The sequence below is a fragment of the Seriola aureovittata genome, chromosome 1 (assembly GCF_021018895.1).
Source record: "Seriola aureovittata isolate HTS-2021-v1 ecotype China chromosome 1, ASM2101889v1, whole genome shotgun sequence".
Classification (NCBI taxonomy): domain Eukaryota; kingdom Metazoa; phylum Chordata; class Actinopteri; order Carangiformes; family Carangidae; genus Seriola; species Seriola aureovittata.
Window position 1 is genome coordinate 25630161 of NC_079364.1, and position 16125 is coordinate 25646285.

The 16125-nt window shown below is 40.8% G+C and overlaps 2 protein-coding genes across 2 annotated transcripts; both read right to left on the reverse strand.

Annotated features, from left to right (window-relative positions):
- Nucleotides 1-132: 132 nt before the first annotated feature.
- On the reverse strand, nt 133-12839 carry heatr3 (HEAT repeat containing 3). Its single transcript, XM_056371440.1, has 15 exons — nt 12542-12839; nt 10976-11148; nt 9061-9148; nt 8531-8631; nt 7983-8092; nt 6762-6902; nt 6257-6549; nt 4457-4547; nt 4103-4257; nt 3729-3811; nt 3042-3178; nt 2610-2698; nt 1886-2029; nt 1621-1797; nt 133-1397 (listed from the first exon to the last, which is right to left on the reverse strand). Exons 1-15 carry the CDS (start codon nt 12680-12682, stop codon nt 1284-1286), a joined length of 2037 nt encoding a protein of 678 aa, XP_056227415.1. The 5' UTR covers nt 12683-12839; the 3' UTR covers nt 133-1283.
- Nucleotides 12840-12979: 140 nt separating this feature from the next.
- Nucleotides 12980-15857, reverse strand: cnep1r1 (CTD nuclear envelope phosphatase 1 regulatory subunit 1). Its single transcript, XM_056371517.1, has 6 exons — nt 15709-15857; nt 15012-15083; nt 14659-14732; nt 13705-13814; nt 13447-13501; nt 12980-13352 (listed from the first exon to the last, which is right to left on the reverse strand). The coding sequence occupies exons 1-6, from the start codon at nt 15731-15733 to the stop codon at nt 13311-13313; spliced, it is 378 nt and encodes a 125-aa protein (XP_056227492.1). The 5' UTR covers nt 15734-15857; the 3' UTR covers nt 12980-13310.
- Between the last annotated feature and the right edge of the window lie 268 nt (nt 15858-16125).

The following is a 16125-nucleotide window of genomic DNA, read 5'->3' on the forward strand; positions in this document are numbered from 1 at the left end:
CATTTAGTATCAAAAATACTTTTAGTTTTAGTTCTGCTACCTTTTAATTGTTTAGGACATTTGATAGGAGACAAACATAACGGGATGTACTAGACCAATATTTGGTCATACGATCCAAAAGATGACCAACAGTTTTAAGAAATCAGGATTTATTTCAAAAAAGGCATTCATCCGTAGCCTGATGACATATTTTCCCTCAAATATCTTTTAAATTGTTTTGTTTTTATCAATTTGCAATTTTATTGATATTCTCTTTAAAAGTCATCGGAAACCCAAACAAGGAAAGCTGAGGAGTTGATAAGATAATCCACGAATCAGGTGCAAAATAGATTTACAATTTTCAAATGTCAAAGCCTGTTGTAGAACAGGACCGCCAGCTTTAACAGCAATTCTGGATGCTGACTGATCATTATGGTTCTAGCAATGCAAAATCTTTTTTTAAACTTGCATTTAGGCAATTATCTTATAATGTTACTCAGAGAAATACTCTCAGTAGAAAGCTGGCTGGTGTGGTGACTTGCAGGCAGAAAAGCAGCTACCACTCCATGCATCAGTGTAGTGGGAAGTGGAGGATGCACGGAGAGGCAGAGGTAGAGAATAGGTGCTCATTTCTAAAGGCTAAAATGCCTGTTTTAATACACTGTAGTCTTATTATAACCTTGGCAGTGAGCATGCCAACCTCTTGATCTTAGTCAGTTACTGAAATTAAATAGTAATCTCGTTACTCTTAAGCAAGCCGATTGCTTAAAAAAAGGATTCCATAAAGCAAAATCTCATTTTCATACAACAGCTGTTAATTTTTGAACAGCTCTGCCTCTTACCCCTCGTCAGCAGCAAAACATCACATGTTTTTGCCCATTGAAATATGGGGCTAAAATAAGGGTACCCATGTCGAAACCTGCCGTCACCCTCACCTCACCACACCTGCTCTATTCAAATGTTACTGGGAATATGAAAATACTCACATTGAAGTCTGAAAAACCTTCTGTGTTGAATGTAGGGAAAACACTCTTTACACAACACGCTGTAACTAATAATTATCAGATTCCACGCTTATTTCTTCACAACAAATAAACTTTCACATCACTAAAGTGAAATAGTAAATCATTATTTGGAGAATATAAACATTGAAATCAAGCATTAACAAATGGTTTACTACCAACATAATAAATACTTGATGGTTTCACAACCATATTCTGTCTCATGCTATGCTCCTGCTAGCATACAGTATCCGACCAAACCATACATGTTTAACTGATTGCAATGTAAAGTACTGAAAGTCCTCATTTTTTCACCATCTTCTCCAGATAACCAATGAATCTTCTCAGGTTGACTTTGATGTTGTCGAGGACACACAGCTGCTGAGGGCTGTACTTGCCTCTTCCCTCTTTACGAATCTAGCAGAAGAAGAAAACTTACTGTTATTTTACAAAGGTGAAAAAAAATCCACAACTTATTGAAAAGATCACATGAAGGAATGTTGAGAGCAATACTAGTTACAAAGAGGTGAAGCAAATGTGCAGTGGTGGGATTCACGGGTTAATAATTCAGTTGGAAACTGTTACATGCAAGAAGAATCATCAAGAACAGTGTTCATTAAATCAAATGAATCCCTTGTACCTTGGCCTTAAAGACAGGTTGAAGTGCCTTCAGTGCAGGTAGTAATTGAATGTTTTTAGCAGCTTCCTCCGCTTCATCTCCATCCGCAAAAACATCAAACAAGGCATCAAGTGCTTCTCCGTTTACAACCAGGTCGGCATCCCTTGTGGCAACTTGAAGTAAGGCATTTCCAATCATCTGTGGGAGCAGAGTTTCTTAGTGGAGCAACAAATATTCCACATGAAGAAGAAAAAGAAAAAAAAAAAAAAAAAGAGAAAAATGATACCTTAAGGGTTTCAACAGTTCCTTTCTCTTTGGCTAATGTGCTGCCAGTGATGCCCAGAATGGCGACGGCGTTGACCCTCACACTGACAACATCACAGCGGGTGGCCGCTTCGCTCAGACTCATCAGCTGCTGGGGGGTCATACACTGAGAAAAACCACAGATATTGAGCTGTCTGATATAAACATGGTCCACAGTGTTTAATGGATTTTTTGACAGGAATTCAAAGCCATGTTTCTGAGTAGGCTCTATTTATTCAGTCAACATTGTCAACAATTATGGAAGTTAAAGAGGCACTCCACCAATTTTACGCGTGAATTTCAGTTTACCGATCATGATAAGCGCTACTAAGACTGAAAACAGTGTTCTGTGGCTCTGGAGGAGATGATGTCATTAGGGTATCTCAGTTTGGGCTTTTTGGGACATTACTTTTTAAATGCAAAGCCTCCATTTCAAACTGGAGCTATGGTGTTTGTAAGACGTGGCTATTTACCAAGCTAAATTATACTGTATAGGAGCCAGCATTTTTCATAGATTTGTCCGTATCAGGAACTGAAAGTCAGGATATCTCAGCCTCAGCTGCATAGATTTTAATCATTTTTTTACAACCCCAAAATTTTATGGAAGTGTAATACTAAACCTGCAGGACTAACATTTTAAAGCTACCCAATTTTCCAAATGTTTAAAATCTCCATAGGAAAAGATGAAGCTGTGGTGAATTCTGTACCTGGGGGATATTTTTGGAGGCAATCATCTGTAGCAGAGACCGCATGGCACTGATGACAGCCTCGAGGAACTCCTTGTCTTTGGGTATCTCTGAAAATAAGAGGGGACATTGTGCTTACTTAGCAGATGTATTAGATGCCTCAATATTGCAACTCTGTACTGTTGTAACTGATCCTCCTAGGGATGTACACTTTCACCTGTCTCCTATGATTTAAATGTGGGTTTCACTTTTCACCTCAATTGTGTTTCCAAATATAGAATCCGTCTTTTGCTTATATCAATGTACATTTTAACCAAAAATAAAACAAAAGAAAGGAATACTAAATGTGACATACAGTGTGTGTGTGTGTGTGTGTGTGTGTGTGTGTGTGTGTGTGTGTGTGTGTGTGTGTGTGTGTGCGTGCTGTATCACAAAATGACATAAATGTGAGACCTGCTGCACCAAAAACCAGGGTGGACAGGTGCTGCGCTGCTCCCTGCAGGGCTGCTGGTCCTCCCAGAGACTCTGCGTCCATGGCGGAGAGTATGCTGTGGAGGCACGTCAGAGCCCGGTATTGTACGCGCTGCATCCTAAAGTAAAGATGACTGGTGTTATAGAGCAGTAGGAAATTTCAAGCAAGAATGTATCAACGAAGTCTGGTTGAAGACGTATGCTGGGATGGACAACAAAAAATTTACAGACGGTTACAAATTAAAGGACAAAACTGAAAAATGGGTGGGGAAACAGGATGAGAGTGGACCAATCCATAGAGCACTAGGTGTCACTTGATGGTTTGATGAGTTTGAAAATTATGTGAATCAAATGCTGTGGCCTTCACAGTCACCAGATCAAAACCCAGTTGAACGCCTATGGGAGATTCTGGACTGATGTGTTAAGCAGCACTCTCCACCACCATCAAAACACCAAATGAGGGAATATCTTTTGAAGAATGGCGTACATCCCTCCAGTAGAGTTCAGAGACTTGTAGCATCAATGCCAAGGAGCACTGAAGCTGATCTGCCAGCATGTGGTGGCCCAACACTTTACTAAGACACTTTATGTTGGTTTTTCCTTTAAATTGTCACCTGTCTGTAGATCATACAGTGAAGCTCAAGAGAAGATGTGAGGTGAGAGGATTACTTTTTTATCAGGCCTCTCCAGGAGGGATTCTGGTGGCAAACATCCATGGCTTCTGTTTTGGGGAACTCAGTCTTTTTGAGGACCTTGAGTCAAGAGGGAAAAAAAGGCATTACTTTCTACCATTTAGTGTTTTGCACACAGATCTCTGTTAAACTCTACAGGTAAGTAATTCAGTCGTTCAGTCTAGGATAGCGTTTACGTGGGATTCACTGTATATTCAGAACCACATTTCAGGTTGGCAATTACAGCTGTACAATAAGATGACAGTTCTATTAAGTTCACGTTTGTCTTAAGCTTCTGACACCGTGATGAACTCCTGCTTTATGGCTATTGACAGAGGTGAAGCGTTACTGATGAAGCAGACGGGTATTTGCCTTTTCAGAGATGCTGTGGTTGATTAAGGCCTCATGAACCTCAGCTGACAAACACAGCGGAGACATAAGATTGGACACTCCATCGCAAAGACCATCAGGACCCATGTCGCTTTCATCGCTGCTCGACTCATCCTCCCACTCGTCATCAGAGGGATCTTAGCGGGCGCACACACAGAGAATTGATTAAGAACAACAGAAGGCATGTCTGAGCACTCAGATGAACTCATTCTGTGTATTTCTCGTTTTAATAGCTTTTCTGATAGACAAACACATACTGGGTAGCCATGTCAAAGGAAATAATGTTGATGAAGAGTGCCTGGGGTCAGCACTGCTGTCCATGTCCACAACACTCACCGTCAGAACAGCACATGTTGACGATGATCTCTAAAGACGTTTGCTGGGCTGTCAGCAAGGCCGTTGCCTCCCTCAGCTCCTCCTTGCCCCTCTGGACAAAAACAAGCAGCCATGTGAGTCAACATCCTACCAAAACGATGACTGTTAGCACAGTTATCACCCAGTCTGAGCTCAGCTGCCCGCCACAGTGAAGAGATTTATTCCAACAGTTGTATTCAAACATGTCCCGTTGCACTTTTGCACTATGATGCTCGTGAAAACCTGCTGCAAGGGTGTCACTTGACGGAAAAGTGAGGTTTCAGTGGGGCTTATTTGTTCAGTCCCCTGTTAAAAACAATGTCTGAGTGTGTTTATATAATATCAATAATTCAAAGCTTAGATCGAGATAACCCCATTGTATAACCCCTGATATTGGAGGGTATGTTGGAACGTCACCATGAATGTCACCCGCAATCTTGGGGCTCTCGCTGTGACTGAGCTGAGAGGGACAGCTCTGTCTCGCCGAGGTCAGATCTGGGGACTGTCAGCATGGTCGAAGCCAGAAGCTGGTCCCCAGTTGAACCTTGCTGAGTGTCCCTAATCTGCTCCCCCGAATCCGACAGTTTGTCTGTCCTGTCAGTCTGCCTCGCAGTCTAGGATGACTCATACACCACCTTTTCACCTGGCATTAACATGAGCCTCCGAAATACAAAACTGTGTCGCTCGCCATGAACACAGACACGTCACATCCTAGAATTTACAGCTCTTAAAACTGAGGGTCATTTTTTTTTACTCATATATTGTTGATCCACAAGGCCCAGGGGATTTTTATTAATGTCATTTAAGACAGTTTATGTAGTTACATAGTAACATAGTAACATATTATATGTTGGCTGATTTTTAAAGAGTCCACTGTATCCTAAGATTGGTCCTGAACTTTGACTTATGAGTCAAAACATTCTCAGTAAAAGAGGTAGCACTTCTTAGAAATTGTGTGAAGAGAAGCTATCAGTAGCTTTAATTAAGTTGAAGTGCTGAATGCAAAGTGAATACAATCTATCCAAAATACTCTCCCTCACGCAATGACTCAGCCTATAGCAAGCTTCCAAGGTGGTGCATCATGGTTGCGTCACAGCTTCACACACATCTTGTCATAATAAAGATTACCCACCATTCATTTTGGTGGGTAATCTTTATGGTGGTGGTACATATAGTTTACGTATTCAGAATCGGTTTCATCTGTAATTTATGCCTGTGTGTTTTATTATTCATTGTCTTTCAAACTTAAATGAGATGGTAACACTTGGGAACGTGTATGAATGGCCTTTATTGTTAAAGCTGAATTTGAATTTTGATGCAATTAAGACCAAAATTTGAGCGTGAATGGCTTTATACATGACTCTGGGTCTTAATCTGATTATACTGAATTTTACTTTTCAGGCTAATGCTGAGTTTTTACAAACGCTTTTGGACAAACACACATTTTTGATGAGGATACCTTAAATTTGTTTTTTTTTAAAGTGACTACAACATGTGCTGAGCAAGATGTTTTACTGTTGAAAAATAAACCTGTCAGCTCTCACTGGTGGACAAACTGTACTGGTAACACTGTCACTGACTATATCAGTTCATATCAGTCAATTTATCAGTAGCACTATAATATCATGTGCAACTGACAACGAACAGGCTCTTAATCTCTCTGACAAATGTGATTTACTGTGTTCAAAGGTCAACTTGTATGGCCAGAGGGGCAACATGGCTTTCTATAAGCATAATGAGAGACAGCAACACATGACGTACAACATGAGAGACATGGCTTACAGGCAGGAGGTCGGAGAAGTCGTTATCAACCTTCGCAACTTTTCCATTCCTCTTCTGTTTAGGTGCTTCCTCCTCCTCGTCCATCTCCTCCACAGCGAGCTCACCTGCAGCCTGGTCTTCTATGTCTTTCACAGCCGGTGCATTTCTGTGACGAACCTCTTCTGCTTGTCTGAGCTCAGGTATGAGTGTGCCTGCGTCCAGAGCCAGGCACTGTGACAAGGTGGCCACCACAGCATTGAGAGTCTGGGCCTGACGGGCAGCAGGCAGGCTGCCCTTCAGATTCCACAGTGTCCCTGAGTGACACAGCGGGCGCAGTTAGGACGTAGGAAGAGATACTGATCACAGTCACACTATTTATCAATTGCCATGTTTGCTCCTTAAATTTGACAGCAACTTCAGTGCACAGAGGACATTTTTAATGTACCCTTCAACTTGTTTGTTGTGGCAAGTTACAGTTTTAAAACAATTTAGAACAAAAAAAGACACGACAAGTAAGAAATTGTACCTGCAGCTAAAGTCCTGAGGAGAGTGTGTGCCATGCCTGGCTGAGATGTCAGCAACACGTTCTCCAGGGCGCCAAGCACAGCAGTGTTCATGCTACACAGCAGCTCCGGGTTATCCTCAGTCACAGTGTGCAAACAGTGGGCTGGGAGAACACAGAGAGGAAATATTTTCTTCACCACTGTTCTCCCAAACTTGAGAAACCAAATTATTCAGAGGTTAGGTCTAAGGTCTTCGTTACAGTGCAGTAAAAGCTAATTTAGGACATTTGTAATGACAACGACCAGTTCACACGTTACAAGTTCATTACTGTTACCAGCCTCAAACAATACGGAGCGGTCTGCAACATTTACGCATCATCATCATACGAAAAAGCTTTTCCACTAATAAACAATAATATCATATGCTATAAGTGTGATCTTTGGAAAATACAATTTAGTACAGAGAATTATTAAAAGAAAGGGAAATATTGCACTTATGGCAAGTACTTCAGTTTATTTTCTGGCATAATGTTGCAATAAATCGACCAGATGTTGAGCTGTTCATATCTCCTCTGTTTAATCCACACATAAGCTAAAATGTTAAACAAATCATTGTGGTTTTTTATGTGCTGGACTATTTCTTGCTGTCCTGCTAGCTGTAGCTCTTTTGAGAGTATAGAGCCAAAAGTTTCCTTGAGTATCTCGGTGTTTCTTAAAAGTCAGGAAAATGAGCAGGATTGTTGATTTCCCTCGGGAAATGGCAACAAATTCTGAAAAAACAGGACTGCTATGACCTGAGGATTTTTTTTTTTACAATAATAGGGATGTAACAAAACATATCTACTTGTGAAATTATTGAAGTGACAGAGTGTAAAGAGGGCTAATGTTGGGGCCACTGGTATTCAGTTTTTATTTACTCTGAGCTAGCAGTTAAAATGTTTTAAGCACCAAAACCATGTTTTATCACATGTGCACACAGTTGTGCACGTCTTGTCTGGTTAACCCGGCACTCAAATGAATGGTCACTCAGGTGCACAGTTGGGTGTTTGCGAGGATATAAATGTCAGTGCTGTTTGGAGGCTCCATACGAGCAGTAATGAAACTGTGTGTGTCCTGTCATGATATTTAGACAGAGAAGTGAGGGTGGTCATGAATAAATAACCTGGTCAGCTAGGATGAACACAGACCTTTATAAATGAAAATCAATCATCACAACCAATTAACAGAGTAGTAATTAGTCCTACCAGCAGATATGGCCAGTTCCTCATTGTGTGGGTGTCTTTCCAAACACTGGACGACCAGATCCAGGAGACCTGCTTTGTTGAAGACAGACAGCGCCTGGCTGCTGCTCTCACTAGCAGGACAACATAATATGAGACAGATATAAGACAAGCAATAAATATACAGTATCCTTGGGTCAATAATTATGGTTTGATGTCACTACGAGCTGCAGAGACCAAAATTCAAGAAGTGGGCTAGCTAACCATGAAAGGCTGAAGTATATGATGCTGATATTATTATTATTATCATCATCAACAATTAGCTAATGGAATATCCCCTAGGGGATAAATAAAGTATCCATCTATCTATCTATCTATCTATCTATCTATCTATCTATCTATCTATCTATCTATCTATCTATCTATCTATCTATATCAGAATAGGTTCTATTCACCTACTAGCCTCATGAGCAGCTTACCGGCTGACAGCAGAGGACTGGTGAGTAGCAAGGTTGCAAGTTGCATGCTCAGTAAAACACCTGTAAACCAGCTTGCACAACCTCTTGGCTTACCATAGATTCCAGAGTAAGTTCACAGCCTCATTGGCTACATCCTCCACTGCGTTCTTCTGGTCTTTGATCTGCATGTCAGCGCTCTCAAAACCAGCACAGCACTGGAGAGAAAATAACACTGTGTTGCAGATGACAACAAAACAGGAATGATCTTTGTTTTTTTTCCCATGCCACCCCTGGCATGAATTTAGTACTTGATTTTTGGCTTAAAAAATCCACAAGTCCCACGAGTATTGCAGTCATCATGTACCACACAGTGTAAAATGCTAAATTAACAAAATGAGAAAAAGTAACTGATGGCATATTTCTGTCTCAGGGCATATTCATCTCCAGGGACAAGTCAACACGCTTGAATTTGATCCCAGGAATCCATCTGTTTAAGTCTGGGTGAAGCCATTTTTTACAAATCACTAATATCTCTGTTCTGGGATGAAACCTAATTGCTGAGGATATCGTCGCTGGCTGTAACAGCTGCTGATGAGGAGGAACTGAAGTGATGCAGTGAGCTAAAAGCAGTGGCAGTGTCTCACCTCTCTAAGCAGTGCTGTCAGAGGAGTCATAACGTCGTGCTTCACCATGTCCTCACACACCTCCTGACCTCCACATGCACTCAGATTCCTGTCAGGGAGAAACAGTTGCAGACGCACACACATCAGTTAGACGGAGGCGATTCACTGACAGAGATGCTGCTTGTGTTTGTGTGTATGGGGGGAGGGGGGGGGGGGGGGGGGGGGGGGGTCCTGGAGATACACTGTGAGCAATGCTCTTATTTTGATATCCAGAACATGGAACCTGATTTACTGGAGGACAGAAGTCAGGACAGGGGTTAATGATGTACCCTTGTACCAAAACAAGTGCCGACCGTGTAGAGGATTACATTGCTGAACACGATGACTGTTGTGTTGCTGCTGCTTAGAGTGTCATCTGCACTGATTAAATGTTTGTTTGATTTATTTTGGGGGGAGTTTAGGATAAGTTAACAGGCCATATACATTCAACTGTGATCTGCTTTCTACATAAATAGACATTATAAATAGAATCAAATGTTTAATTGAACAATAATCATGGGACAATAATAACAAGCCATCAAACCATGAAAACCTCACTGATCCTTCATTCTTCCAACGAAGCCTTTTATTGTAGCATGGCGCCCCCTGTAGAAGCAACATGACAAATACTGTCATGTGCTACATACCACAATGAATGTAATATTGATTGAGGAAAAAACTGAAAAAAAAAAGTATTAATTGTAATATTGTGCTCTAAGATTAGCTTTTTGTTTTGTTTTTTATTTGCTTTAATTTGTTACTGGGTTTTTATTTTGTCTCATTTTGAAGTATTGCACCATCTGTGCCAAAGCTTGCAAGATGTCCTCACCCAAAATCTAAGTTTTGTGTGAGCACAGGTTGTAGAAGGCCCTAAACACTCAAGGTCCATCTATACATGTGTTTTCACTTATCAAAGCTGATTTTAAAAATAGTCGCACATTGGTTTCATCCATGATCACAGTCGCCTTCCTTGCCTTTGTTGCTCTTTTCAAATTGCAACATTTGTTGAGCGTTACTGCAACTGATCGACTTTGAATAGCGTGAAAGTGGCGGTAGAAATGTGTAGAGCCACATGCAAAACATGGCTGTATAGCACTACTAATGGGCAAAATCTCCACACGGTACCTTTAGGCAGGTTTTCCTACCTTCGCCACAAGTTAACATGCAGCGGGCCTGATCAGCCCTGCAGCTGATGATGCTGACTGGACTGAGGAGGCACTTCTGATTTCATAAATATTACATTAGGCCTTTTTCAAAGTAGACATATTGGCAAATTTCATTAACAGTGGATCAGTTACCTCAAGTGTCACAGCGAGGACATGTACAACAGCAGGACCTCGGAACTGGTTCATTTGAATAGAATGCAGTTTTTATTGATGTAAAAAATCCCACCTGGACTTTTCCTGCATTGACATGTCAAAACGTCTGCCCATAATAAGCCCATTCCACAACCTCCTCATTACTTTCAAGGGTTCTAACATAGGGTTCTTGTATTTACAGAGGTCAATGCACTCTGCTTCACATCTCCCACTGATGATTTTCATTTAGAGCCACAACTATTACTCAATAAATCTATTAGTCGACCACCACAAAATAAATCGGCAACTACTTTTTATAATCAACTACTCATTCAAGTAATCTTTTAAGCAATTATTTTATTTTTCCAGCTTCTACTTTTTCTGACACTTTCTGCTTTTTCTGGTTTATCTAATTGTAAACTGAATGTCTTTGGGTTTTGGACTTCAGACGAAACAAGAGATATTAAGAGATATAGATATTAAGAGGTCATCTTGAACTTTAACTACTTGCTACTACACTAAGTCCAGATCTGATTAAAACGACAACCTGTTTGTTGGTGGGGTGGAGTCCAACCAACATCCCTTCACTACTGCCTCACCTGAGTGCTCCTGTGGCCGTCTCCCTGACAGCCAGGCTACTGTCCAGCACCATGGGCCCGAGGCGCCTCACAGCATCCCTCTGAAGGAAACCAGGGATGGTCTGGCTCTGCTGCACCACGCGAGAAATGCTGGCACATGCAAACTCCCGCACATCTGCACTCGGACTCTGCAACTGTGGAAAGATATACAAGACATGACAGTAAATACACTGATCAAAAATATAAAACAAAATACATAATTTTACTCCCATTTTTCATTAGTTGAAATAAAAGATTAAGATTTTTTCATTTTACACCTTATTTCTCTTTGTTCACAAATGTGTTTAAATCTGTGTTAGAGAGTGCTTCTCCTTTGCCAAGATCATCCATCCACCTGACAGGTGTGTCATATCAAGATGCTGATTAAACAGCATGATTATTGCACAGGTGCCTTGGGTTGACCACAATAAAAGGCCACAATAAACTGTGCAGCACAATACCACAGATGTGTCACGTTTTCAGGGAGTGTGCTGTTACCTGTGAAATGAATGTACATTTCACCACCAGGTGTCTCCAATGTTGTTTCTGAGAATTTGGCAGTACATCCAACCAGCCTCACAACCTTAGACCACATGTAACCATGCCAACCCAGGACCTCCACATCTGGCTGCTTCACCTGCAAGATCGTCAGAGACCAGCCACCTGATATAACAGTTGGTTTGAACAGTCAAAGAATTTCTGCACAAACTGCCAGAAACTGTCTCAGCGAAGCTCATCTGCATGCTCATTGCTCTCACCAGGGAGTTGACCTGACTGCAATTCGTCATTATAACTGACTTGAGTGGGCAAACGCTCAGCTTTGGTGGCGTCTGGAACTTCACAGATGAATCCCGGTTCTCACTGTGCTGGGCAAATGGCAGATGGGGTCTATACACAATTCCTGGAAGCTGAAAACATCCCAGCTTTTGCATGACCCGCATCAAAAAGTAGCCTTTTATTGTGATCAGCCCAAAGCATACCTGTGCAATAATCATGCTGTTTAATCAGCATCTTGATATGCCACACCTGTCAGGTCAATGGATGATCTTAACAGAGGAGAAGTGCTCACTAACATGGGTTTAGACATATTTGTGAACAACCTTTAGAAGATATAAGCGCTCTGTGTGTATAGGAAAACAACAAACATTTAAACTCTTGAAAAATGAGAGCAAAGAGAGAAGTGTTTATACTTTTGTTCAATGTTGTGTTTTGTTCAAACTGACAGGTTTCAGTCTCCCTGAAGCGTGCACTTAATAATAAGAGGGCATAAAATTGTGTTCACATACAAGTTCATTTACACAGAAAATTGTAACGTTATCAACAATGACTAACTGTACAACAGAAGCCTCAATAAGAGTCTGAGGAGTTCAGTCACACATTCAAAAGTTCATGCTCATCACTAAATTCGAGAGCTACACGGTTATACCATTAAAAGGAAGCCCTCTGTGTGACGTTTCACTGGTGTTTAAATGCCAACCCACGATGCAAAGCTATATCAAACGTATTAAGTCATTTCAGTGAGAAAACAGGACAAAACTGAGTTCCTACTTTCTCCAACAACTCCGCAGCTGGACAGTCGTCATCACCGTACTCATCTTCCTCAGGCTCCGCTTCCTTCACAGCGTTCACCGGCAGTCCAACAGCGTTGAACTGCGGACGTCTAAATTTAGTGGTTCTACTTTTACCCATTTCAATTTTTATTGAAGTGCAGCCGGCACATGCAGCGTGTTCTTATGTCCTTTTTCTCCCGTTCACTAATGCTTAGCTACTAAACCTCAAACATACAGTCCGGGTCCAGCCTGGTTGGAGGAGGCCATGTGGAAGATTGCTTCTTGCCGTAAAGTGCTTGTTACTATCAGAAAGCAGACAGGCTGTCGCAAAACCATGAAAACGGAAATGCAAACGTACAAAGATTTTAGCAACTACAAATTAACCACAGACAGTGGCTTTACATGTAATGAGAAATAGATTTTAAAAAGAGACTGCTTCACACCTGGATTATTTATTAAGTAAATAACATTAAAAATAGAAACATTTAGATAAAATACATGCTTACATCAGAAAAGAAATAAACACATCTGAACTCACACTGAAGGAGTAAAATATATCAAAGACTATGTGAGCAGATCAGCAGCTTCAATGGTGACAACACAGCAACACTGTTAAAAGGCCCGATCAGTTCATTTCTTATGTCTTTCAAAATATATTTCCATTGCGATGAAAATTCTGACCACCCACAGGACACAAGTCACTGAGCAATCAGTGGCTATCAGCAAAGGCCAGGTATACTGTCTGAACAGCTCCAACAAGCTGGTGGTTATTGGGTGTTCGGTCGTGGTTTGAGTATAAGTTTCCCCGTCTGTGAAAAGACCAAATAAGACAAATTTTAACAATTTTATATAAATACAAGCTGGATAAAACATCCCATTACATTACTCATAAACATTACTCACATCATCACAGGACATGTTGTATTCTGCTAAAACTGTCCGACAGCGAGCAGCGATACTGAAGTGGCAAAGGTCAAAGATGTTAACCAGTGACCAAAAAACATGAACAGAAATGAATCAGTTATTAAAGAAAAGTGCCCAAACATTCATTTCCTGCATGCACTGCACTGCACTTTTTGGTCAATGGCTGTGGTTGGATCTGTGATGTGTAACTCTAACAAAGAATGCTGTTTCATATTAACTGAAATAGACAAAGGATACATTGATGGCGCCACAACTCGTTTGTGTATCCCAGCGAAGAAGAGAGCTATTAAAGTGATGCAGCTGATCGTGAAGAAGGGATGATTCCACAATGATGAAAAGAACGAGACCTACAGAACAGGAGGAACCAAGCAAAATCAATCATCAAGTCGATAACAAAACTTTCACTTTTACAAATCTTATTTATAGTGAGCTATGGAAATCAAATTTAAGTGTATAAGAACATTAAAAAATATCACTGGGTTCCCTGAGAAATTTGGTTATTCAACAGAATAATAGTATAATGTACAGTGAAAATGACAGAGGAAATCAAGCCTTTTTTCAATCTTAAAGCTCAGTTTGTGAGTATTGAGAGAATTCCCCAAACTGTTCACTAATCTCAGTTATATTTTCCGAAAATAAGACCACAATGTACATTGTGTTAGTTACTAAAAGGGCACACATCACTCTGCTACTCAGCGACCTACACTGGCTACCCATGGCCACCCGAATCAGATTCAAGTCACTAATGCACAGTGACTTCTGGGTATGCACCCATCTACTTGAACTCAATCATACAGGCTTATGCTCCTTCCCGGCCACTGCATTGCTCCAAGAAATGTTGTCTGGCATTGCCATCCCTGCACACAAGGCACTTACAGTCCAGACTATGGTTCGTCTTCGGTGCCCTGATGGAGGAACAAGCTACCAAATGCTATCAGAGCAGGGCCGTCCCATCTCTATCTTAAGGAACTTCCTCTAACACCCTAGCATGCCTAACTAGCACTTACTACACACTTTCAATGCACTTCTTTACATGATCTCCTTGCACTTATTGTATAGATGTAGTACTTAGTACTTACACCAAGCAAGGTCCCCTACTGCACTGAAGCTCTAGTAAAGTCCCTCACTTGTAAGTTGTTTTGGATAACAGCCGTCTGCCAAATGAGTAAATGTAAATGTACTAATACATACCTTCTGTGTGTCTGGGTCTATTAACCAGTTCCAAGCCCCAGTAGCCGTACAAACAGACACCACTATCAGAATCACTGAAACAAGACAGGAGAATGGGACCCAGTGCAACAATATGACCATATCAGGAAATTTCAAGTGATTAAACTGCAATTATATCTGCACCAACTGCTGCATTTACTGTAGGTAGAGAGTGTCAGCTTCTCGTGAAACTTTTGTTTGATAATCATCAAATGTACAGTTGAGATGAAGAGAAATACATATAATATTGAAATATTATGGCAAATAAATGCACCATGTTAGCCAGCACATCTTGTCTGCCATGGTTATGACAATCACCACTAGCAGTTACTTACTTCTCCACCTGCCTGTTGCAGGTTGCAAACACGAGACATATTCTGTCAGTCTTCTCTCAAACGCCTTCAGGTCTGAAACATAGACGGACATATTAATGCACGCTGTATTTGAACCTAGTTTAATGGCTGTATAACACCTTAATCTTTTCAGTTCTGTTCAGTGCTATCTCTCCTTATGTTAAAGAGTATTCATATAACTAGGTTCATGTTAATCTCAGCTCTAAAGCTCCGTTTGTGTCAGCTTGTATCTAAGTGGTTATTGCAATTCTTGAATATGGATGTAAAATATCAGAAACTTTCCCTTAAAGACTGATTATGTCACACTGACAGGCAAACAGTAGAATCAGTAGTAGTAATAGTAGTAGCAGTAGTAGTAGTAGCAGTAGTAGCAATAATATCTATAAAGCTTCTTGCCGGACAACACAAACTCACAAACTTAATAACTAATGCAAATATGTGTTTGCTAAAAAACTACACAGACGAAGGACTGGAAGTCTACTGTCAGTTAAGCTAGCAAACATTAGCAAACATGCTAAGTGTCGACATCAGACTAGCCATCTTGTCCAACGTAACACCTAACTTTGTAATCCCATTATAAGACGTTTGTTTTGAATCTTCAGGTGATTACCGCCGCCAGCCTAAAACAATACAGCAGATAGAAAAATGAGATGATATTAGTTGTTCTCTATTTGGTTACCTTCGGCCTGTTCCAGGGAATTCATGTCTGCTCCCAGCAGCCTGCTGGTGGCTGTGCTACTACTTCTTTTCCGCTGAATGACAGGTTGTACAAACCAATCCGCATGGGCTGTGTGCTAAGGTCTAATATGATTGGATGTAAACCAAATAATCAGCGGTACTTCTGGTCTAGGTCCCGTCCCCTGCTTTTGGCCTACTACCAAACCCTGATCGGCTCCAGGGGTCTAGGTGTCGCTGTTTCTAAGGTTCCAGTCCACATACACAGAACACATAACAAAATATATACAAATATAAGACAAATAGCATAACAATCCAAAATATTTAAGAAGGAAGAGGGTAGTACTTACACAATAATTCTTTAAAAAATGCAGATAGAAATACAGTTAAAATATTCTTATTAAATAATGCCGGTTTAAAC

Excerpts from the sequence above, each read along its gene's own strand:
- cnep1r1 (XM_056371517.1), bottom strand. The coding sequence starts at position 15,733 with ATGAATTCCCTGGAACAGGCCGAAG. Across the intron at positions 13,502-13,704 it reads CGAGTTGTGGCGCCATCAAT|TATCGCTGCTCGCTGTCGGA; the intron begins GTATCCTTTGTC and ends TTGCCACTTCAG. Across the intron at positions 13,353-13,446 it reads ACAACATGTCCTGTGATGAT|ACGGGGAAACTTATACTCAA; the intron begins GTGAGTAATGTT and ends GTCTTTTCACAG.
- heatr3 (XM_056371440.1), bottom strand. The coding sequence starts at position 12,682 with ATGGGTAAAAGTAGAACCACTAAATTTAGACGTCCGCAGTTCAACGCT. Across the intron at positions 9,149-10,975 it reads ACGGCCACAGGAGCACTCAG|GAATCTGAGTGCATGTGGAG; the intron begins GTGAGGCAGTAG and ends TCTCCCTGACAG. Across the intron at positions 2,699-3,041 it reads CCTGGTTTTTGGTGCAGCAG|AGATACCCAAAGACAAGGAG; the intron begins GTCTCACATTTA and ends TCTTATTTTCAG.